The sequence below is a fragment of the Vespa velutina genome, chromosome 9, assembly GCF_912470025.1.
Source record: "Vespa velutina chromosome 9, iVesVel2.1, whole genome shotgun sequence".
Lineage (NCBI taxonomy): Eukaryota > Metazoa > Arthropoda > Insecta > Hymenoptera > Vespidae > Vespa > Vespa velutina.
In genome coordinates, this window is record NC_062196.1 from 3472992 (window position 1) to 3498433 (window position 25442).

Sequence of the window (25442 nt, forward strand, 5' to 3'; positions counted from 1 at the left end):
TCCAACGGTAACGACGCCTTTAACCACCGCCACATCTATAAGATCTTATACAACGAGGAAGATTGTTTCCACCAGTTAAAGCCCACCTTCCATCGCGTTTTTCTTATAGAACCTCCACCCACCTCCACCCACCTCCACCCAACATCCCCGATCCCTTCTTTCTTCGATGCCCTTTAGCCTGTCTCTTTTACGCTCAAACTTTGAATTTAATTCTCTAGTACGTTCGAAAGGATGCTTCGAAAGAAAGAAAATATAAAAAAAGGAAAGTAACTTTTCAGTATCATGATACTTGTTTCAGATAAAACGTATGTAAATATGTCTCGGTTGAATTATTTAAGAACGCGTTTCTATATCGAGGATGGTTTTATCGGTTGGTAAATATGATCTCGATATTATCGTCACACATCCCTTCTCGATCGAAAGTTCGATACATCGGGAAATGTTTCACGATTTATTATGACTTTCGCATAAATATTAAGTTTCTCTCTTGGGTATACCTTAGACCTTTTTATTATTTCAATTTTTGGCAGATGAATTATCGACGATACGTCAATGATAAATGTAAATGGTAAAAATTTACAATTGAATCTACTTGATCGATCTACGTTATTTATTAAGAGCACGAATTCATTGTAATGAATACAATTCTCCCTTAACTTCTTGTAATTATATTTGTTTAAATTTATATCTGTATCTTTCCTCGAAACAAAAAAAAAAAGAAAAGAAAAAAAAAGAAACAAAAAAAAAAGTTATTGTTTTAATTAAATTCTTTACAATATCTTAAGAGTATTGTATTTGACGAAGTTCTACTACAAACAGAGAGACAGAAAGAAAGTATGAAAGGAAAGAAAAAAAAAAAGAAGAAAGAAAGAAACAAAGAAAGAAAGAAACAAAGAAAGAAAGAAAGAGAATGCATCAGTTCAGCGTCACGTTCGAGAATGTCACCATAGAGGGGTGAAAAGAAGAAAGAAAAGAAACAAGAAAAGTGAAGAAGCCGGCACGCAGAGAGCGTCGTGAAAATTGAAAAAAAGAATAATGAGGAAGGCGATGTGCAGGCTAGTCATCGTCCGGACGTGAACTTAGAAGGGAGGGTCAGAGTACGAAGAAAGAGGGTAGAAATAGTAGATGAGTTGAGTTGAATGTGCGAGAATGCGAAAGCCACATGCTTGCTGTTACTCATACTACGTAGAACGTATTAGTGTACCCTTTTACTCCTCGACCTTCTATGCAAAACATTTTTCTTCTTGAAAATTTTGCAACTCTTATTTATTTATTTCATAGGATATTTTGTTTAAATATTATTCTCGCCAAAAATTAATAATATATGTAATTAATGTAAATATCAAATAATATATATATTACGATAACATATATATATACATATATATATATATATATATATATATATATATATATATGTTATCGTAAAATTATAAAATTATTATATACATATATGTTATTGTAGAATTATTATATTATATTTTATTATAAAGTTATTATATATCTTTTCAAATTATCGTTCAAAACACGATCATCTTTATTTGTTTTAACAATTTTTAAAGTATAAATTTAAAAGTAACATAAAGATTATATCTATTAGAATTAATAAGAAAGAAATTTCGAAGATTAATGATTATTATTATAAAAGGAAAGAAGTTTTAAAATTTCTAATGAGTTCTTAATAAATTTATTTACAAAAATACTATATTTATCTAATAAAAATATCTTCTATTTCAGAAATGGAAGATATTTTAGAAATGGAAGATATTTCTGAAATAATTTCACGTGATTATCTTGTTCGTATAATGTTGGACGTTATCGTAAAAGAAAAACGGCGTCCCTGCTAATTTGGATAGTTTGCCTTGTTTACTGGATTACCTCTTTACCGTCGGATTTTTCGTTTAAAAAAAACTTGACGACAAAATCGATAAAAGCAAAGGGAAGCATCGAAACCGTAGTGTAGAAAGAAATAAGAAGAAAGAAAAAATTAACGAACGAGCTTCAATTTTAATATTAACCCTTTGAACTTATCGGCCGAAAGTTACATGAAACGCGCGCATATTCAATTATAAAGTGACTAGCGTGTGCTAGGCATCAAACGCATCAAAGAGGAACACGATTGTATGAGGGAACAGTAAAAATGTTGATAAAAGAGAACGAGCAAGTGGCGAGTGAATGTATTACGAGTCCGTTAGAATTCTTTCACCTCTATCAAAAGTCAGAAGAAAGAATGGAGGTAAAATAATAGAGGTACAGATATTCGTTTTATAAGGTGGGCCATTTAAAGTGTTGTTACGTATTGCTCCAAAAAAAAAAAAAAAAAAAAGAAAAAAAAAGAAAAAAGAACGAATAAAAAAATAACAAATTATTTTATGCAGATATATATTATATATATAGAGCAAGTTGATGATATATATAAATTTGATGAATAGAATATAATTTTTGTTCTAATTTTTCCTAAGAAAAAAAACATATGGAACGAGTGTTATTTGCTTTCTCGTCGATGTTGAAAAAAAAAAAAATAGATAAAAGGAAAGTAATTAATGGTACGTTTAACGTACAAGAGATACCTTAACGAATCTCGACGTTTCACATACACGCAAAAAAAAAAAAGAAATAGGATTTGAAAGCTCTCGACATAATAGTTCGTTGCAACGCTTTATACAGTCCACCTTGTATATATGTAACACAATAAGCTACTAACGAAACGACGCGGACGAGGCAATGCGTTTGTAATAATGAGAACTATTTTGAGAAACCGGCTAACTCAAAGACGAACTTCCTTTATACTATATGTTTAACAAAAAAAAAAAAAAAAGTTAGTCAAAGAGGTTGTGTTAAAGGGTGAAAAACAGAAATGGACAAATAGAGAAAGAAATGGAACGCGATATCGTCATCTCATTTTACTTTTCGATATTGATTTTTATACGTATTTTCTCTATTTCATTTAAATGTTAAAAAATAAACAAAAATTCAAATAAAAAAAGGAAATAGTTTCATAAAGAAAATACTTTATTTTATTTTATTGAAAAATAACCATATGTCATTATAATTTATATATATATATATATATATTTTTTTTTTATAAAGAAATTATCAATAATAAATTTTTTTGTATCGTAATAATTTTGATATTTTAACATTGTCATTACGATAATAAATTATTTTATTTTATGAACGAGTTATGGAAATTTTAAATGGACGTTATTTATATATTTTAATGTTAAATTTAAAATATTGAAAAATACTGTATAAAAAATTGATTACTTCAAGAAATTATCTTGAAATTTTTCATCTAAAAGGTATAATAAAAATTCAATAACTTAGCACTATCGCGTAATATCTATCGTTTTATTCCATCACTCTTACTCGCATCGAACGAAGGAGACAAATCGCGTGCATACCGATAATCTCGAAATTGCTGGACTATCGGAAGCAGAGCGAAAGATAGAGAGAGAGAGACAAAGAGAGAAATAGAGAGATATATATATATATATATATTGTATACAGAGAGAGAGAGAGAGAGAGAGAGAGAGAGAAAGAGAGAGGAAGAGAGGAGAGAGAGAGAAAGAGAAAGAGAGGCATCGATTGAACGTTTCGGGCGCAAATTATACGTGATCGCGATTTATCGGGTGGCCGAATGGACGAATGGATGGAAATGTGTATGTGCGAGAGAGAGAGAGAGACAGAGAGAGAGAGAGAGAGAGAGAGAAAGAGAGATGAGATAGAGATAGATAGATAGAGAGAGATAGAGAGAGAGAGAGAGAGAGAAAGAGAGATGAGATAGAGATAGATAGATAGAGAGAGATAGAGATAGAGAGAGAGAGAGAGAGAGAGAGAGTAAGTGAATGAGTAAGCGAGGGGGCGAAAGAGAGAGAGAGAGAGAGAGAGAGAGAAATATACTCATGTCAGGATCGTTTAGAAGACGGCAACGATCGATCATTCCAGCCAGTTCAACGTAGCCACGATTGTCGTGCTTGGTCGTTCATCGATCCATCAAACGGAAGATGCTTAAGAGAGAGCTTCCGTTTTCGTTTCCTTCAAGAAATAAACTTTATATATAAGATGCTTTATAGATTATATATATATATATATATATATATATATATATATATATATATAATGTTTAATAAAATGATAAATTGATATATATATATAAATGGCTAAAATTAAATTTTAGAGATTAATATTACCATAATAAATCAAAGACAAAAAAGACTTCGATAAAATTACTATAATAGTGATCGCATGCTTCCTTCGCATTAGACATTTACATACCATTCATATCATTATCTTTCTGCTTCTTTTATTTATTTTTTTTTTTTTTCTAAGAGGAAAAATGATTATTTATCACGGAACGTTCTTGCATTTGTATGTACAGAGTGTCTTCATTTTAATATACCAAAGTATATATATATATATATATATATATATATATATATATATATATATATATATATATATGTATATGCTTATGCAGATATATTGCTTTTATATAAGTTGAATTATATAAGCTCTTCTCATTCAAAATCAATATAAATAGAGTTTTGTATTTTTATTATCAAGTTATCTAGCTATCTGATTTGATAGATAACAAAAAATATTTTACGAGTTGACATCGAGTATTCACACTGTATACCTATACGTGTTTCGCATTTCATGCGATTCGAGCTTTCTCTCATGGTTATAAAGAAGTCAGCTCAGGTATTTATTTGCTGACTTACTGTACTGACCACAAAGGAAGTAGAAAAGATACGGAGAGAAGTAAGAAAGGAAGGTAGAGAGAGAGAGAGAGAGAGAGAGAGAGAGAGAGAGAGAGAGAGAAAGAGAGAGAAAGAGAGAGAGAGAGAAAGAGAGAGAGAGAAGTACGATGAAAAGGCGAAATCGCTGTGAAGCTTTTACGATCTTCTATACGTTACATTAGAATTGGCTTCGAGCTTACGTTTGGACGACATCCTGAAAATTCTTAGAAATCTTTGGTGGAATGGATAATATATTATGGTACTATATTTTCGATGCTCGTCGATGTATAATAATTTATAATAATGTTTCTTATAAAGTTTTCCAAACTATTTCGATATATTTTATTTTATTACAATACATAATTTTTTAATTATAAAATTATTAAATCATTTAAAAATTATTATTTATCGTACAAATACTATTATCATTATATCATACTCGTTACTATGTTATCATATTATTATATTTATTATATAATATTACTTTGTCATTTCATAAATTAATAGATATAAGAGGAATATAGAAAAAAAAAAAAAAGAAAAAAGAAGTTTCATTATTTCCTTTATTAATTAATCACGTTTTTTTATTCTCTTCCCTTTTAAATGCTCTGAAGTAATATGATTTTTATTATTTTCAATGGTGTCCGTTTTATCTTTCTTCTTAGAGATCAAACTGAAAAGAAACATTTTCGCTTGAAAATCGGACGTTCGATCACGAAAGAAAAACCGACTTTAAATTCGTAATACGATTCCTACCGAGCGTATAACGTTCGAGCAAATCGATAAAACCCTCGAAATGTCTCGTGGTACACGATAAAGTCGACAATGCACACTTCTATGTAGTACAATAATTTGCGATAAATTTTGAAATGATTCACGTAGAATCGACTAATCGTTTATAATTGTTAACGTGATGATAAAAATTGATGGTATTATATTAAGCGCTTTACGTTTATCAACTTTTTTCTTATAAAGATCGCCAATATCATCGCATAACTCGAATTTCTTTCAGTTTTAGAGATAGAGAATCAAACGATTTGAAATAATTTGCTTTGATGTTAATAAAATTGTTTATTTTTTTTACTTTTTTTTCCATTTTTATTCTTTATTCTTCGTTTTATCTGTTTCTCTTTTCCATCAATCGATCATGAGCTGTTAGTTTTTTATCAAATTACTATCAAGAATGTCAACAATTTGAAAGAATCGTTTAATCAATGTCGATCATAAACATTGATTTTGTTTCTATTACTATTACTTTTTGTTCGTTTATCATTAATATTATATTTAATATATCACAATATATCATTAAATACAATATTTTTATAAAGAATATAAGAAAAATGTCTCTTTCATATAAAATATTTTGAAAAATAAAATAAATTTTAACAAGAAATATACTTGACATCAATCGATTGGTTTACTTCAGTCGTCGAAAGAAAAGAAAAATAATTCAAAAAGATTATATCAGACAAATCATGATTAATAATTTACAGCATATGCATCGAAATAATTGCGTACTATTACTACGTCAAACTCATCACAGAAGAATATCTTTCTATCTTTCTCTTTCTCTTTTTCGTCTCTTTATTTTCTTACATTACGTACGATAGAAACCAAACTTCTTCCAAATTATGAAAAGTTGCGTAAAGCAGCCGATTGAATTTCACGAATATAACAGGCAAGACTTTGAAACAGTTTCGTCGAAAAGACACACCCGTTTGCAGGTAAAATTACGCAATGCTCTGGTCTACGTTGTCGCATTCGCATAAATTTGCATATATTACGTTCGTGTACTTAAAAGTTAAAACATTACGGATGATCTCGATGGTTAAAAGGTAAATTAAAAAAAAAAAAAAAAAAAAAAAAAAAAAGAAAAGAAAAAAAAAAGAAAGAAGAAAACGAAAACAATAGAAGGAAAAGAAAAAACTTAAAATTCGAAAATTTCATTATTTCTTTAATTTCAATGTTTAATGATTAAAATTTCGACTTAACTAATTTTCCATCAGCGGTCGAAAACTTTCGTATTCCTTTCTGAATGTTTAACAATACGGAAGATCGGAACGAGTCCGACGTTCTCAAAAGGCATAAAAGAGACATTAAAAAGATTTTCTAGAAGATCTGAGGCTCGAGAACGGTCTAGAGAATTCGGTGAATATTGGGAACTCAGAGAAGTCTCGAGATTCGAGATAGTCCGAGAGGTTCCTCGCGTTCGTCGAATAATTCCCATACTTGCGTAGCGTTCCTAATAATAGAAAAGAAAATAAGAACAGAATATTAATAATAATATTATATAATGTTATAATGAATTAAAATTTTGAGAAAACGAATGATATAGACAAATGATATGTTCGAAAATACATTTATGTATATAAAAATATAAAATATGAAAATAATGATAAATGAAAATGTTGTGTTTTAGTTTAGAATATTATATGTATATATATATATATATATATATATATATATATATATATATATATATATTTGTATATATGTCTGCGTGTGTGTAGATAGGAAAATATTGAATTAGAATGCAATATCACATACAAAGTGTATATAATTGTTATATAATTAGATTTGTATATAAAGTGTATATAATTAGACTTTAAAGACATTTAAAATTTTCTTAACGTATGATACAGAAAAATGATAAATTAAAAAATGAACTATTTAGTATATAATCATAATTAAAAGAATCTTTTCATTTTTATTGATGATTGGCTTCAATTAAAAATATTATTATATGTGTCTGAATGGGAAAACTTTGAATTCTTTTGAATTAAATTAAAATGAATATAATTAGACATTAAAAGTATTTCGATAAAATGAAATAATAATTTATTATTTTAATAAAAACGGCAAAATATAAATACTATCGTGGTTTAAAAGCAAAACAAAAATGAAAAGAGAAAGGAACAATGAATCCATCGGTTTAATTTAAACAACTACACAAAGATTATCTTCGGCTTTCTTAAATGAATGAAAGAATGAAAGGAAAAAAAAAAAAAGGATTACAAGGTAAATGCCGAAGAGCGTAATTACTTCTTTTGTTAAATTCTATTAATTCTAATCACCAAAAGAAGCCTCGAAAACTCCTCGTTCGTTCCTAACGAAGCTTTTAACCAAGATTTTCTTGCTCTTGAAGGACTGTCCAACCACGAAAGCCAAGATCCAGAATTAGAGGAGAAAGGAGAAATAAAGGATATCTCTCCTTTTTTCGACTCCTCGTATTTTTCCTTGGCTACTTGAAACTCGAAACGAAAAGAAGGCGTTGGCTTGGCCGTCTTGTACATCGCCGACTGTTTCGAGCACTTAAGAGACCGGTGGGAAATTATTGCGTTCTTACGTCTTTTTCTTTTTATCCCTCTTCATTTTACAATACCTGGTATTTTACGACGAGAAAAGAATTCAGTGGAAAATCAAATAGTTAGATTTATTCATTTGATCGCAATTTACAAATCCTTTGATATTATTATTATTATTATTATTATTATTATTATTATTATTATTATTATTATTTTATCCTTTATATAAATATTTATTTATTATCGAAAATATTCTATTGCCTGAAATTTAAGAGATTTTAATAACAAAAAGAAATTAACAATCAATTAATCAATCAATTAATTCTATTATATATGTCATTGTCACGTTTTTTACTTTACTTTTGATAAAGCTTATATTTCTCGACATATAGAAAATAGAAAAAGAGAGAAAACCCTTTACAATCGTTTGATTTGTCACGATACAGCGAAAGGATCGATCGATATGATTGAAATGTCATTGAAGAGAAAAACAAAAAAGAAGAAAAAAAAAAAAGAAGAAGTAATTGAAAATTCGATTCGATCACGAGACGGGACAAACTGCAGGAAATTAGAAAAATCTTTTCTCGAAACGGAATTCGACGATCGGCGACATTTCCAAGATAGTTTATCTCCTGGAAAGGTCCGTCCTCGACGAGATATAAGATTCGAAGAAAGATTCCATCTGTATTCTCTCGAGGAATATGTAATTTCCGACGGACGTTTCTATATTCTATTCTGCGTGCACTCTAGCATACCAGATTAGCATCGAATGTATTTGTGTTTTGTTACTACAGAAAATCTACCTTGTATTACACGTAAAGGGCGAATATCTTGAGGCTAGAAATTCCTATTTCTTATACTTTTCATCTTTAAATTATACATCTCGTATAATTTCGAAGTTATAAAATCTGATAAATAATCCCTCTTTACAAATAAAATATATGGAGTATTTCTTCCAAATTTTATTAAATTTTTAATATATTTACAGGTCTACTGAGAAATTGGCGTGATATATAAAATTTAACTTTGTGATTGGATTTGTGATAAAAAGAAAAGAAAAGGAAAGAAAAGAAAAAAGAAGAAAGAAAAAAGAACTTTAGAAAACTCAGTTAAAACTTGCTCGTGTCTTTAATTATACATTTCAAATAAAAACGTTAATATATACGCTTACGTTTGTGAATTATTAACTACGTGTGTTTTCTGTCTTTAATCTATTTTCAAGCTTAAGAAATATTTGCGTTTCATTATTTTACCAGACTTCCATTAACGACACAATATTGTACGTGGTTATCGAAGCATAAAGTATTATTAAACCGCTTAATACAATAAAGTCCTTTGTTTTAATTAAAACGTTCGGCCCACTGGCGCGCTATATATTCGTCTGATAATAACATAAACAATGGCTTTTGTTACGTATCAGGTAAATAAGCTAATTAGTATGAACACCCCTCAGGGAAGGACGTGTGCTTAACGGATCGTAAATACTCTTAAATAATCGATTCCTCATCTAGGTGTTCCTTAAAGACGCATGTATTAATTATGTTTAAAATTCGTTTGATGCTATGAGATAACTTATTTCCCAAGAATTTATCCCTGAACGAACGAAATTAAAATAGAAATGTATATAATATAAAATTTATCCTTGCAATATCAAAACTGCCCAATAATTTACTTTATGATAGAACGATCAAATATAATTTTGAAAGATAATTTTCTTTTCTTTTTTTCAATTTCAAAGTTACATAATATTATAGAGAGTTCGGCAGGTTTTTTTTAAATAATTTCATATAAAAAAAAAAAATAAAAACAAAAACAAAAAAAATACAAATAGAATATCATAAAGAAAGAAATCCATACATTGAATGAATATTATTTACCGATGAATTTGATCCTCTGTTCATGTAAAATACTGTTTCAAGAAAATCTTCGTTCTGAAATCGTGGAACATATGTAAACGTCAAAATTCTATGTAGTTTTTATCAGTCATACATATGTGAATGCTTGTTGTATAACGAAACAGTTGTGTCTTACTTTGAAGTTACGCGGGTTCGATTCGCTTAAGAGGATTCGTTACAATAGAAGCGTTCATCAGACTACTCAACGGCTTGCGAGTCTGGCGAGTATCTATCTATTTAATTAACGGCGTTCCATTTGCTTTCAATCTACCTGTGAACTTCCTTTGCCCTTAGCATGCGGTTAGCGTGCAGTCGCGTAATGGAACGAAGCCATAAGCTCTTTCTCGGTCTATCTCTCTCTCCCTCTCCCTCTCCTTCTCTCTCTCTCTCTCTCTCTCTCTCTCCGCCCATCTCTCTCTCTCTTTGTCTACTTTACCACGAGAGAAACGTTGTCCACTTCTACATCTCCTTAACAGTATTGATCACGTTATAGTTAATAATCCTCTTTGATGTATCACGATGAAGCATTACGATGTTCTAACTCAGCAAAAGAAAATATATATATGTATATATATATATATATATATATATATATATATATATATATTTATTTATTTATTTTAATTACATTTTTTCTCTCTCTTTGTGTTTATATTTTCATATTTCTCTCCGTCTACTGTGTGTCTGTCTATCTATCTGTCCGTCTGTCCGTCTATCTGTCTATCTATCTATCTATCTATCTCGCTCTCCTGCACTTTCTTCCTCTCTCTCTCTCTCTCTCTCTCTCCCTCTCTTTCTCTCTTTCTTCCCTTTTGTTTTTCCTTTCCGAACATAAAAGTAATTGATGGCATAATTTATAATTTACCTTTGTTATTATTTATAATTAATTAAAGAGAGGAAATATTACACTGTGGATTATATTTTTTATTTTGTCCACGAAATCTCAACAAGAGAATATTTACGTTTACGACTCTTTGATGATCATTATTATGCAACCATTCTTTTTCTCACAAACCACATCTATTTTACAATTTGAACGCGATTTAATTATTTTATCGATATCTTTCGAAATAAGGTATCTCTATTGGGTTAGAAACGTCGGAGCTTGATTGTGACTTCGATTGAAATAAAATCGAAGTTCCTGGAAGAATGGGAAAAATAAAAAAGAACATAGAAAAATTCTTATTGAATGGAGATCGAGCGGCTACTCGACCGTTAAAAAATGCATGCGATGCTTCGTACAAACCGTCGGTTGCACGACGTGCATACCGGCAATTTTTCGACGTCATGCTACTTCCTCTAGTTCGCATTGGAATTTAGTCGAGTGTTTTCTCGAGAAACGGTTTGAAAACAATTTGATTCGCCAATGGAAAAGACGAAAGGAATTCTATCTACAATATTGTGCCTTTTAATCGATAAAGAAAGCATACTTTCTTGTGACTGACTTGACGATTGTACTATAATACATAAAAATAAACAATTGATAATTTATATTACGAGTATATTAATCGTACAATATCAAATATAGATAACATAATATTATATTGATAGAAAAAATAATATGAAATAAGGATCAAAAGTTTAATCGGAGCTTAAATGTGTTAGATCTAAATCTAATCTAAATTCGTTGTTTTCTATAAATCTATATAACACGATTGGAAAGAAGCCAAGCGATTGTTCGAATTATGGGATTAATCGTATGCACGATAGGATGCTATTGATGGCCTCGAGACTCAACGTGGCGTTAAGCAATAAATTACCAATCGTGGTTGCGCACACACGTCGCTTGTGAATTCTCGTTCATCGATTGATAGAAGTGAAGAGACAAAGCAGGTGTGTATGCTCGATAAGGTTTCGTGTTTACCAAACAACACGGCACAAGGGTTATGTTTAAGAAATTTTTATTTTAATACCTATTTCCTTGCCATACGAGTTTGAATGATTCCAGAAGAATCAGTAAATACGATGAGAAAGTGATTTTGTTTATCACTGAAATTTAAAAAGAAATTTTTCCCTTTCTTTTTTTCTTTCTTCATTATATATAAAAGTTTTTATTAAAAGTATTTATTTGCTTTTATGAATCTTATAAATGATAACAATCGTAACACGTTTTTGAAAAAATTAAGCACTAATAGTCGACATTGATTTAAATCAATAATTATGATCGAAGCTTAAACGTGATCATGTCTTCTATGAAATATTTATGTGAATATTTTGATGATAAGCTGATAGCCTAATACGATGCCATTATCAATGCTTATCATGGACCTTGCAGTGTCTGCTATCCTCCAACACGAAATTAGCTGTCGCACGATTCCCAAAGGAATCGACCCGAAATGCAACGCGTATGTAACGGACTCTAATCTCCGGCCAGCCTTATGTTGTTGCTTCTAAAGCTCTTACGTTTACCGTAATCTCCTGCCAGAACGTATAATAATTTCAACTATTTCGAAAACTAGATTAGTCGATTAAATATTGAAAAATTGTAGAAACCTAAACTAATTCGACAAAATAATAATGTTATTTATTATTAAACGACACTGAGTAATCATTTTCTGATTTTGAGACACTAAACAACTTTACGCAGAATTATTGGCAGAAATAATTAACCGATATAATCCTTGATAAATGCGTAACATCTGATTAATACGTATCCATGTTGCAACAATATATGTCTAATTAACAAATATAATCTGTGGCTTAATACCGTATGAATACATAAAAATATAACACATAAAATATGTTCATAATAATACAATGAGAAAACGTGAAAATAATAACGATAAGAACGAAAAAATACATAAATTTAATTCATTCAATATTATTTAATATAATCATATATTCTGAAACGAATTGTTCGATTGATTTTAACGTGTGATAAAAATAATTAAAATAATAATAATAATATGTATATATATATATATAATATTATTTCAACGAAATATATAATATTAAGTTAATAAATAAGTAATGTGTGTAATGTATATATGTTTTAAAAATATTCAATAAGAAATATTGAAAATTTTCTATCCAATTCACATAGAATATATTTATTTAATTTAAAACAGATTTAATTCGTCGTTAAGTTTACATAAAAATGTAATATGAAATTCAACGATAGACCGATCTTTTCGCCTAACTTTTCATCTTTTCGATGTTTACTTTATATTCTTTTAAATTGCTTTTAAATTCTTCGATATTGCGAAAATACGTCATACCAAATAACTCATCGTAGCGCATGCATAATGGCGAAATTATAGTTATTTCGGAGTTTCGCACAGAGCACAAAAATCAACCGTATAATTTTGCGATAAGCGGTCGAGAGAGAGAGAGAGAGAGAGAGAGAGAGAGAGAGAGAGAGAGAGAGAGCCATCGAAATCAAAACGAACGGGGACTCCGGAGTCTATTCTCACGAAACGACGTAGAATAAGCGAGCTTATTCGGATTTTCATGCATATTTTTCGACGTTCTCTCGGCTTCTCTATAAACTCACCACGACGAGCGATTGATTGACCGCGAATCATTTCTTTTTTTCATAATGTTTTATTTTCTTCGAATAATGTTTTTTTTTTATTTCTTTTTATATATAAACGCAGATAAATCATACGATAAACAGTACATATGCGATTCAATAAATGGATCTCTCAATTCAATTAAAATAAAAAAAAAAAAAAAAAATGTTATTTTCGATCATCTTATAACACGTGAAAATATAAACATTTTAATAGACTCGTTAGAACGTTACGATGATTATATTAATATTCTTGAAATTAAATCGCAAAATTAATTTTTTGAAATGTCAAAAGAAAAAAAAGAAAAGAAAATGCAGGAAATTCGTTTATTCGAATCTTTTACATAAACCCTGTATTACGGTATTCGTATGTATCCATTTCGCGATCAGTGCAAATATTTAACGAATAACTGTTATCTAAACGATACAATTTGCTTTTTCAAAATATATTGAAAATATTTGTTGATCAAAACGATTTCCTATTATTTCGTTGTCATTTGACGTCTTAAAAAGAATTTCGATCGCGACAATAAAATTTTTCAAATATTTAGATTGAAGAGGAATGAAAGGAATTTTTAAAATTAAAAACGAGAGAAAAAGATGTTATAGTATTTGCGGATTCATTTGATCGGAAACTTTATGGTACCCATTGAAAATCAATGCCTGCGCGAGCTTATCGTTTACGGCGATCAATCGAGCGGATTTGACGTCTCTCTTCAGAACACATTTCCCGAGTTAGTGGATCGATCGCATTGTCGAACGGTCATTGTCCTTGCTCTTCCGATACGTTTTTCTTGTTATTTTCCTTCCTTAGGAAAGACGTCTTTTAATGCAACGGATTGTCTTTACTCAACACGAACGACCTAAAAGGGGTGTCTTGCCTGATGAAAACGGATCAATAAAGATTAAGGAATTTTCACATTTTTGTACTTAATTACATTATCTTGACGTCGATCTTATTTCTTTAATGTTCTTTAAATTACCTTCGAGATATTATATAAGATATTTCGTGAATATAATAATATTTTTTGATATGTCAATAAATATTAATTGATTAATTATAATTAAATATAGGATTAAAATATATTTTATAATATTGATTTATTTTTACTTTGACGTTACTTAATTAACCCTAAATATTGAAAGATCGTCAAAGAAGAATCATTTCTAATAAAATATTCACACCCTATTCGTTAAACAATATAAACTATTGAGCTATTGGAATAAACCATACACCTACGAAAACAAAATATTTATACACCTAAGGTTAAATGTGCAGCTTCTATGTTTAAGATGGAAACTAGAAAATTCATACCCAGGAAGTTTATAATTAATGCAAACCTTTGCTATGGTCTACGGTATACTCACGAATGGGTAATTTCCTTGTACCTTATCCTTAGGTATTGGTTGAAAAGTTAATTATCATGAGCCAACTAACTTAAGGGAAAGAACAACATTGTCAGATTGTATACGTATTAAACTATATAGTAAATAATTTTAATATGACGAAATAAATTACAAATGATAAAGTATTATTAAATAATTAATAAAAATAATTAATATAAAATAAAAATGGAGATACTTCGTTTTATCAAGATATTTTCTATATAAAATAATAAAGAAGAAAATAATTAATATTTGTATTACAAATATCATTAATCAAGGGGTATCTCTTTAGATATGTCGCATCGCATAAATTTAATATTCTCACGCGATAAGAAAGAGTTATGTTCTTAACATACAATAAGTTATATGTCATACAAATATCAGTAATAAAATTACGCAAAGGTTCATAAAATTTCATTATATTCGAAAGGCATTTTCTACGGTTACCATATATAGCTCTGCTTTAAATTAATGTTCCAGAGACACATACATACACGTGCACACACGTATATACATACTCATAGGCACACACACACACGCATATAAACGCGTACGTTTCACGTATCCGCTTTGAACCGTTCATTCGTGTTCGTTCGGAAACTCGAATTAATTCGAGTTGAATCCCCTTCCTTGTTCTCTTTTCCTTCTTTTTTTTCCCCCCTATCTCTCAAAAATCGATATCAATTTACACGTAACAAAAAACGGCGTTAATGTCAGCGGCATGGGAAAATGGAGACTACCATGTCCGTCTATGAACGTGAAAATTCATATTGGACGACGCAATATCCTGCTGCAATTCGAGGTCGTTCGAACAATCAACGCATACGATCGAATTGTTTCAGAGGCCAAATGTATTCCAAGAACTATCCCTGCCGACATTCGATCCTTTGACGAAGTTTCTGCATTGAGAACGAATCACGTACAATGACTAAGATGATATCGTTCCGTACTACTACTATAGGCACAACTTTGAGTGAATTCGCAAATAAACTTTTCTCGTTCAAATCATGAAACGATCTTAGATATTACTCCAGAAGTTAGTACGAATGAGTATGGATTGGAATACTAGATTGAATTAGATTCTATATATAGAAAGAGGAAGAGAGAGAGAGAGAGAGAGAGAAAATGCATATTAGATACGTACTTAGATATTTATTGTAAATCATTATAGTTTCGCTGACAATAATTAAAATTGTATAAAATAATGACGACGGAACTAATAAAGATCAAGAGTTAAGATTGTTAAAAATTCAAGATAGATCCTTGGTAAATCGTAATCTTTAGTCCAATACTTGTATAACTATTCGTAATGAGAAAAGAAAAGAAGAGAAGGAAAATCTTTTAAACGAGATAAAACTGAGAGAAAAGTTTTCAAATTTTTGATCAAAGTGCAAACGAGATAAAAGTGAATAATCGAATAAATAGGAAAGGGACCGTCAATGATTTGCGACGCTTTTAGCTTAGCCAATGATTCGACGCAAATTTAGTCATCCGCATGCACGACCAAGAAAGTTCTCTGTTCAAATGCAAGCCAAAGGAAAGAGCAAACACACCTTCCGCTCGTTCACTCGTTCGATTCCTCCTCCTCCCTTGTGCTTCTCGCACTACTACCCTTTACCTTTGTTATTTGCGCAGAACTAAATTGAATGGTAGAATGGCAGAGCTCATTGACGTTAATCCTATACTCATCGCCATTGAGAGTACATTTTTGTCATTCGCCTAACGGGAAAGCTATTCCTAGAATTCCCTCGAGGATTTCTTCGAGAACATCAGGAACATTTGGAAGAACGTCTTTCGATCTCTTTTCCAATGACAAGTACCTATGATATTCGTTGAAAAAGCCGAGAAATAGATTTCCTTCGTTTTTTTTTTTTTTTTTTCGATAATGGCAATGAATTGAAATTTCTTTATGCTTCGATTCTTTTATCTCTCAGAGAAGGCCATTGCAAATTTTAATTTATTTCTTTCTCTTTATTTTTTCTTTTTTTGTTTTGTTTGTTTGTTTTTTTTTTCTTCTTTACTCTCTTCAATTTTGTTTACCTCGCCATAAGTATTTCCATCAATGATTGATTTTATTTCATTTTCTTTCCCACGTGACAATTTCATAAGGGAACGAATTTTGTCCTTCACAATGCGTTTAAGAAAGGGGAAAAAGGAAAATAAAAGATGATTGTCTCGTGTAGATAAACGTGAAAAATTAATCGTACGAGAGCACGTAGATACAATTTCTTTTCTGTGAATCTTTGAATCGGTCACGTTGCTGTCGGCAAAGAACGAGAAGGAAAAAAGAACGTAGAATGAGAACGGACGCTGTATTGTCGTCGAGGCTCGACCCAAATATTTCTAAGCGACCGATTTATTATATCGCCCGGGCATCCGGACGTTTCGTTCGTTTCCGCGATAAATCCGAGTCGAGTAACCAAAAAAGAAAAAAAAAAGAAAAAAAGAGAAAAAAAAAAGAAAAAAAAGAAGAAAAGAAAAAAGAAGAAAGAAAAGAGACAAAATAGAAATAAGAGAACAACCTGAGAGACTGTGGACACGATCGTTTACGAGCCATTGAATCAAATTGTATTATGGGTGGTACTGTTCAGGGTAAAAGTAGAAAGGGGTTCAACAGAGGATCCGGTAAGAGGTTACGCTTGTGTTTTACAAATTGGCACTCTTTCTGGATCTCGAATTCAATCGAAGTAACTCTCTATCAATATCTGCTCGAAATTCACCAAACGAATACAATATCTCTTCTAATTGAAGGTAATTGTTCTAATGTACGAGTACGAAAATCATTAAATCTATTTTAATGAGTTCAATGTTCACTCTCAGATATTCATTCTCATAAAGCATTTGAATTCTAAATAACAATAAGAAAAAGAAGAAGAGGAAGAAGAAGAGAATATATAAGAAGAATAATAAGAGAAAAATAAAAATAAGCTTATATATTTTCAAATTCGATTCCAAGTATCATAGAATTAAAATAGATTATTATTAATTTAATTAATAAATAAATAACATACAAATTTGTGACTTATTATTGTCACATTGTATCAAAATATTTGTTAATGATCGATATTTAAAATTATCCATATACTTATAATCATTGAATTTATACATTAGAAAAGATTTGCAAGATAATCTCGCATTTCATATTATTAATTGAATATTGATTAAGAATCTCAATTATGATAGATTTTAATTTAATTTTTCAGTTAATTTTATCTTTCTAACTCCACATCTAAACAATCTAAATATATGCATATGCATCTATATACTTATAATTAAATGTAATTATTTAATTATGTAAATATAATCAAACATCTGTCTCGTAATCTACCATAATAATTACTATAATATGAAGCAATTATTCCATTACAATTATTCTATTCTTGCTCTATTGAATTAGATTGTTCGATTAGTATATATATGTATATAAAATATATATGTATACATATACATATATAATTTTACAGAGAAAAAAGAAAGAAAGAAGGAGTAAGACAGAAAAAAGAGATTAACTGCTTACCTTTTGTGAAACAAGAGTAGAAAACAGTGTGTCAAGAGAGCAAGAGAAAGAGAGAGAGAGAGAGAGAGAGAGAGAGAAAGAGAGATAGAAAGAAAGATAAAAAGAGAGAGAAAAATATGGAATACTTTTTAAATCTCCAACGAACATTTCAAGCGTTCGTGAGTTAAGGAAGGAAAATACGTAGGCGTCGCGAGTCGCGAGTCGACGTCGTGGAAAACGTTACCGTGAATGGAGAAAGTTCTCGCTACTTCTTCCGAATGTTGGAACACCGTTCTGTTGTGTCGTAGTCCCGTAAATTGTAAGAAAATTTATGGTTCTCGGTGACTGTTACGCTAGGTGTACCTTTTGCCCCTTGTGAAAAGCCTCGGACGACTGCAATAAGTGCCCAACTTCAAGAAGAATTTACTGCCCCGACTCTAAATGGCCAATAAACCGTTGGACTATCCGTTCGACCGAGTTTCCGTTTCAGATCGGTTTCACACACGCGTCCATATGTGCGTTTAAGTACGAATGTATGTGTATATATATATATATATATATATATATATATGTGTGTGTGTGTGTACGTGTGTTTTTTTGTATATCTATATATTTAACCACAAATATATTTTTTCTTATTTTTATTTCTATATATATAATAAAAAAATAATAAAAAAGTAATAATAAAAGAATATAAAAAAAAAAATATATATATATATATATATATATATATATATTTGATATTTTTTTATTATTATTTTTTTATTATTATAAAAATAAAAAATACCTCTCGTACATTTTTGATGATAAATATCAATGTCCAGAATCATTTTACGTCTTTCCTCTTGTCTTACTAGCTGTCAACTACTATATCCCTTTTTCTGATCTCTTTCATATGACCTATCTTTATGTATTGTCTTTTAATTATTTCAAAACATCAACATTCACGATCACATCTTCCTATTATTTATATTTTTGTTAAAAAATATTTCTCAATGAATAAGTAAATATTTATGTTTACCATTGCGAAATATTAAAGAAATATATTTTAGTAATCTATCATGTTTTATTTTATACATTCATATATAGAGATCTCCGTCAATCACATTGTTGTATTTTATATAAAAGGAGCATATATATTGTCAATGTAAAACATTCTATTATGATATATGAATGCATCTATATATCCAAGTACGTATGCATGGAAGATTATCGTAAAACATCGATTAAAATATCGTTTTGAAAGTTTTTAAAAAGCTGTTGTCTCGAAAAGCAGACAAGCGGGAGATATATGTCTATCATTTGAAATGTTACGGGGAGCATAGCCATCACGAAAATTGACGTAATAAAACCAGTGGAGGTTGCAGTATGATTATTATCGATATCCAATCGAGTCTACGAAACACAGACATATCGATGAACCTTATCGAGTACAATTTTCAACTTCAATTTATATTCCAAAAATGGAGATAAATTATCTGAGAGATATTTCGTCGCTATACGCGAGAAAAGAAAAAGTCATATTCTTTAATCTACGTTCTATATTAACAAGAGATGGAAGTGTAAATTTTCTTCCTCGCGAAATACCATTTGTATGAAAAAAAAAAAAAAAAAAAAAAAAAAAAAAAAAAAAAATGCAAAAAAAATGTAGTTCAAAAAGACGATTATAGAAATATAAATATTTTACTCTGATATTTATCCTTTAAAATGGATGATCTTAAATATTAAAATTACGAAATTGATCATATTGATCAATCAATTGGCACAGATTAATAAATTTTACTTCATAGAATAAATTCAAAGTAATAAATATATAATCGAATTGCCTCAAAGTTATTACATTTCGATAAAAATTATTCACATCAATTTCTTTCGTGGAAAAAAAAATTGACAATTCAATTATTCAACTTCGAAGAGACATGTTCCGTATTATAATTAAAAATTAATAAGTCTTGTCTGGATTAGAAAGTCATACGGTATCGGATTCAATTAAAATCACTAAAGCGAAATCTCTCTTTATTATCACATTAAGCCATGTTATGATGAAACCCGTTGGTGAATTATTCCACGTGATAATACGAATATACGTATGATAATAAACGAGAGAAATGTTCGGGTGACAGCTCGTCGAACGTTCATCGAGAAATAATAACAATAATGCGACGACGTTGAGAATGACAATGACAATAATAATAATAATAATAATAATAATAACAATAATAATAATAACAATGACAATAACAGTAATAATAATAACAATAATGATAACGATACCGCATGGAAACATTCGCGTATCCTAAAATCTAGCATTTGCAAACGTAGTAATATTTTTCTTTCGTGAGTTCGAGTTAAATTCACCAAGTTGCTCCAGATATCCTCGCGAGGAGAATAGGGAGAAAAAAAAAAAAAAAAAAAAAAAAAAAAGAAAAAGTAAAAAAGGAAAGAAAAGAAAAAGGATAGAAAAAGATGAGAGAATATAGACAAGAAGGTAGTAGGGGGTGGAGGGAGGGATTGGTAGAAAAAGTAGAAGGGGTTGCGTAGATGAGGATGGGAAACGAGGAATGGAAGAGAAAAATTCTAGTGGGCGAGCGGCAGTAGTGACGAAGAAGAAGGAAAAGATGGAGAATGAGGTTGAGAAAGGGGAATGTGGAGAAGAAGAAGGGAAGCTAAGGGGTGGAGGAGGAGGGCTGGGTTGGGTGGAAAAAGGGGGTAGCTGGAGGTGGCAGGGGATAGCGGAGTGTGCGAGGGGTAGAAAGGGAAACAGAAATCCGCTCGGAAGTTACTCGTTCCAGCCTTCCTTGGCCGGACTATTATATACCATTATCTCGATCCAGCCCCACTTTTTCCGCGTACATCCACTGGAGGAAACCTTACACGGACGAGAAAAAACGTTATACGGTTGACGGAAGGATAGCGCGCGCGCACTGACTACTACAGAGACACGGAATGAGTATCCGTATCGCTGAGTATTTTAGCCCGATATAAGATAAGAAAAGGAGAGAGAGAGAGAGAGAGAGAGAGAGAGAGAGAGAGAGGGTCAGAGAAGGGAGGAGGAAAAAGAAAGAGAGAGAGAGAGGGAGAGAGAAAGAGAGAAAAGAGGTTTCCAGCACTCTGGGAACTTCTTCTACGACACTTACGATTCTGTCGCCTCTCTTTCTCTTTCTCGACGGTAGACGCATGGAATGAACAGAGAGAGAAGGAGAGAGAGAGAGAGAGAGAGAGAAAGAGAGAGAAAAGGAAAAAGAGAAAAAAAGGAAAAAAGAAGGAATGACGTGGGCTTGAGCTGCCGTAGAAAATTACCTCCGTCGGTTTGTTCGAATGTGTTGGAATTCTTCTTCCTTTCCTTTCGCCATTTCTGTCCAACCCCGACATGAATCTTCTTTCTCTCTCTCTCTCTCTCTCTCTCTCTCTCTCTCTCTCTCTCTCTCTCTCTCTCTCTCTCTGTCTATTTTCGACCTGAGACGAGCATACTACTCTCAACCTTCATCAACTTGATTGGCTTCTACTAAAAAATCGGAGACTGTGTCTCCTTTATGTGAATCAACCATTGAAGTCTGTACCCAGTGTTATTTTTAATAACCTCTATCATTCTTCTCGAATCGTTCATTCTATTACAACAATTAACGTCAAGAGTCTTATGATTTCTCTGATGGATACATTTTATGATCTGAAGAATAATCGATCGTTTCAAGACGCGTTATAATATAAATAAACAAAGATAAAAGAAAGGAAATTAATCTAATCGTATAATTCATTTTGTACGTAGCAATAAAAATGCAAATCGTCGTGATGCAATCAATAGTTGTGTTTGCTAAAACAATTCACAAAAGGCTAATAGAATCCACGATGGATCGTTTTCCTTTCTTCAGTAACGTCTTTCATCGTAAAAGAGGTGACGCTTCTTTTGAGATATATCAGTGTCTTTTATTGGCAGACGTCCGAAATCTCGGACAAAGGATTCGAATATTTCTTTCCTTTTCTTTTCTTTTCTCTTCTCGTCGAAAATGATCACGAACGAAAGAATTTGGAACCCGTTGACGTGACGCTATTGGATGGAATTCAAATAGAATGACACGATCGAAACGTGAAAGGAAGATAAAACATTCGGTAACGTTCCTAGTCTATTAACTTGTCATTAAACAATGAACAAGATCGATGTGAAATTTTTACAAGGCGTCAATATGTTATTCCCTTGTTATGTCAATATATTACCCTTGTTATACTTTTTTCTTTTTTTTTTTTTTTTTTTGCCTTTTTCGGCCTCCGGTCTCGTTACTCGGCTCAAATATACACCGAAAACATGGAAGAAAGATGAGTGGACGATAAAATTGTTTACGAAGGGGGAACGCGACGAATACTCACGCGTAATATCACGAGTTCACGAAATAGTGTAGTTTATTACGAAAGAACGTTTTCCCATGCACGTATATATTTTTGTGCAACGGTTGCGTCATTAAAAGGAAGCGTTGAAAAAATCACGCCCTACTCCGACCTTGACGATTTATTACCCCGTTCATTAACACCAACACCTACATACCTCGAAAACTCTCGCGCATTCGTTCGTAGCCAAAAATGGGAGTAGCCAGTCCGCGGTAAACACATCGTATCCCATTGCCGTTTTTTGATAAACATCCCAACTGAAAGCTATGAATATTATGCTCGATTATACTTCTACGTGCTACTATAACGTAAAATTCTATTGGTTGCTTTAATGCGTTAGAACTTTTAATTACTTTCTCGTTCGTATTAAAAATATTATTGTATTGGACTTTAAGTGATGAAACTTAGAATGTAAAAATATTCTCGGAGGTTTCGAAATTAATAAGAGAAAGAGAGAGAGAGAGAGAGAGAGAGAGAGAGAGGGTGTAAACGTGCTTATAAAAAATATAGAAATAAAATATTCCAAATTTAATCTACTATCATTAATTATAGGATAGTAAAGACTAAGACAGTTTAGATGAATTTGATAATATAATGATAAATAATTGTAGGTAGAATAACAAAAACAAATGGGATAATATGAGAAACCAGAGAGAACAGGTAACAGATATCTGTATATATATATATATGTATATCGATATACAATATATATACCCATATATAATATATATATATATATATATATACCTATATAATATATATAGTAATAATAATAATACTTGCTAGTAAAAATCAAGGATATGTTAGGAAAAAATCGACAGTATCGTAGAATTCGGCGAAAAAGGGTTTGGCATTTTTGGACTTGCTGCTTTGTCGTCGCCGTGTCCGGCGTATGTCCCTGCGGCATGGTTCGCTCTGGAAAACTCAATACCGACGGGAAACAGGTCGGCATTGGAGAACGAATGGTTAAGCCATCCTGAATCTCGCTAAATAAATCGGCACGCCTGGACTGCAGCTAACACGTCCCTTTCGTCCCCGAGCTACCCTCGTCCCTTCTATTCTTTCGACGATGCTACGATCGAGTTGCCTTCGATTTTGTCCGAGCGCAGTTCGGAAGGCCGCACTGGGAGGACCACCAGCCGGAAAGCTGGAATCCCTCCTGGCTTTTCAGTCGCAAAAAGTCAAAAGAATCGTGAGAATAAAGGTGAAGGGTATATATAGCATCGACCTCTCCCTCTCACACGTTCTCTTCCTCTTCCTTGCTCTCTTCGTCTCTCTCTCTCTCTCTCTCTCTCGTTTCCTTTGTCTCTTTCTCTTCCTCGTTCTCTCAAAGCCTTTTTTCTCTCTTTCTGAAAGAAGAGAGAAAAAGGTAGGGAGGAAAAAAAAAAGAAAGCACATATGTGTGGATATCTTTTAGGATATTCTCTCGTTATACTATCATTCTCGTAGAATCTCCAATAGTTTGTATCACTCAACGTAAAAGAAGATAGATATCTGTTTAGATTTCTAAGTTAGAAGGAAATGTTTTTTGATTGAATTATATTTAGATATTTTCCTATGGATGTATATATATATATATATATAGATAGTTATATATACATGTATATACATGTATTTATATATATATATATATATATATATATATATATAGATAGTTATATATACATGTATATACATGTATATATATATATATATATATATATATATATATATATATATATATATATTATACGTCTATATTGTATTATATACTTTTCTATCCTTATAAGGCAAAAGAATTTCATATTTATATCTATCATCTATCATATATCTATATGAAAACATATTTTCGAAAAGAAAATAACTTATCTCAAAAGATTACACATATATCTATGTGTCTGATATCCTTATATCAATATTTATATACATGTAGAATGAAGATAGATCAATGAAGATAGATCAAAGAAATATGCAAAATCCGAAAGTTAAAATTACAAAGAGATATATCCCGAAGATTTTCTTCTCGGTTGCTCTCTCTCCCTCTCTCCCTCTCTTTCTCTCTTTTTCTCATTCGATACTATTCTCACCATCGCCATTTTTACACACGATTACTTCGTTCCATCGAATAGTCCCATTCGCTTCTTGTTCATACAGTTTCTCGTAAATTGAGTCTTTCAATGTTCGAGCTTCCGGAAAGATATTTATTTATTGAAAAAAATATTTGCCACAGTTGAATAGAGAGGAACGGAAACGAGGTTAGTAACGCCTCGACCGCATTTTTTCGGATCACGCTACTCGTAAAGTATAAACTTCTCGATTACACGGTTCGACGATGAAAACGTTAAACTAGTCGAGTAATACGGTGTAAAAGTTTTAATCTGGCAGCGTTGAAAATACTAAACCTCTTATTAAATTCTATCCTTTGCTCTGAAGGAAATAAAGGGAAGACGAGAAATACAGAAAGATGGAGGGAAAACCGTAATCGCTCGGGAGGAAGAAAAATAAAAATGAAAGGAAAAAGAAAGAGAAAGAGAAAGAGAAAGAGAGAGAAAGAGAAAGAAAGGATAAGAGAGGGAGAGGGAGGTTCGTTTGAATGTTCCATTTCAATTCGCAAGGAGAGTTCCCTAGATAAAACATAACTCTCGAGACGTGGTAATTTAATACCGCTTCTCGATGCTTCGATCTCAAAGTTTCGATCCTGATAACGACGGATAAGAAATTTTTATCGGGAAAGCTAAAGGAGTAATT

General features: G+C 31.0%; 2 protein-coding genes across 4 annotated transcripts in view; one reads left to right on the plus strand and one right to left on the minus strand.

Annotated features, from left to right (window-relative positions):
- Positions 1 to 25442, plus strand: part of LOC124951669 (neuroligin-4, X-linked-like) — a 233137-nt gene that overhangs the window by 78188 nt on the left and 129507 nt on the right. The window lies entirely within an intron of this gene.
- On the minus strand, positions 6683 to 21274 carry LOC124951671. The gene is made up of 3 exons (XM_047500432.1): positions 21154 to 21274; positions 7817 to 8124; positions 6683 to 6984 (listed from the first exon to the last, which is right to left on the minus strand). The coding sequence occupies exons 2-3, from the start codon at positions 8033 to 8035 to the stop codon at positions 6745 to 6747; spliced, it is 459 nt and encodes a 152-aa protein (XP_047356388.1). The 5' UTR covers positions 8036 to 8124; positions 21154 to 21274; the 3' UTR covers positions 6683 to 6744.

What these genes read in the sequence shown, in the direction of transcription:
- LOC124951671 (XM_047500432.1), bottom strand. Translation starts at nt 8,035, where the DNA reads ATGTACAAGACGGCCAAGCCAACGCCTTCTTTTCGTTTCGAGTTTCAA. An exon ending in AGTTTTCGAGGCTTCTTTTG is followed by an intron (nt 6,985 to 7,816) that starts GTGATTAGAATT and finishes TTCTATTATTAG; the next exon opens with GAACGCTACGCAAGTATGGG.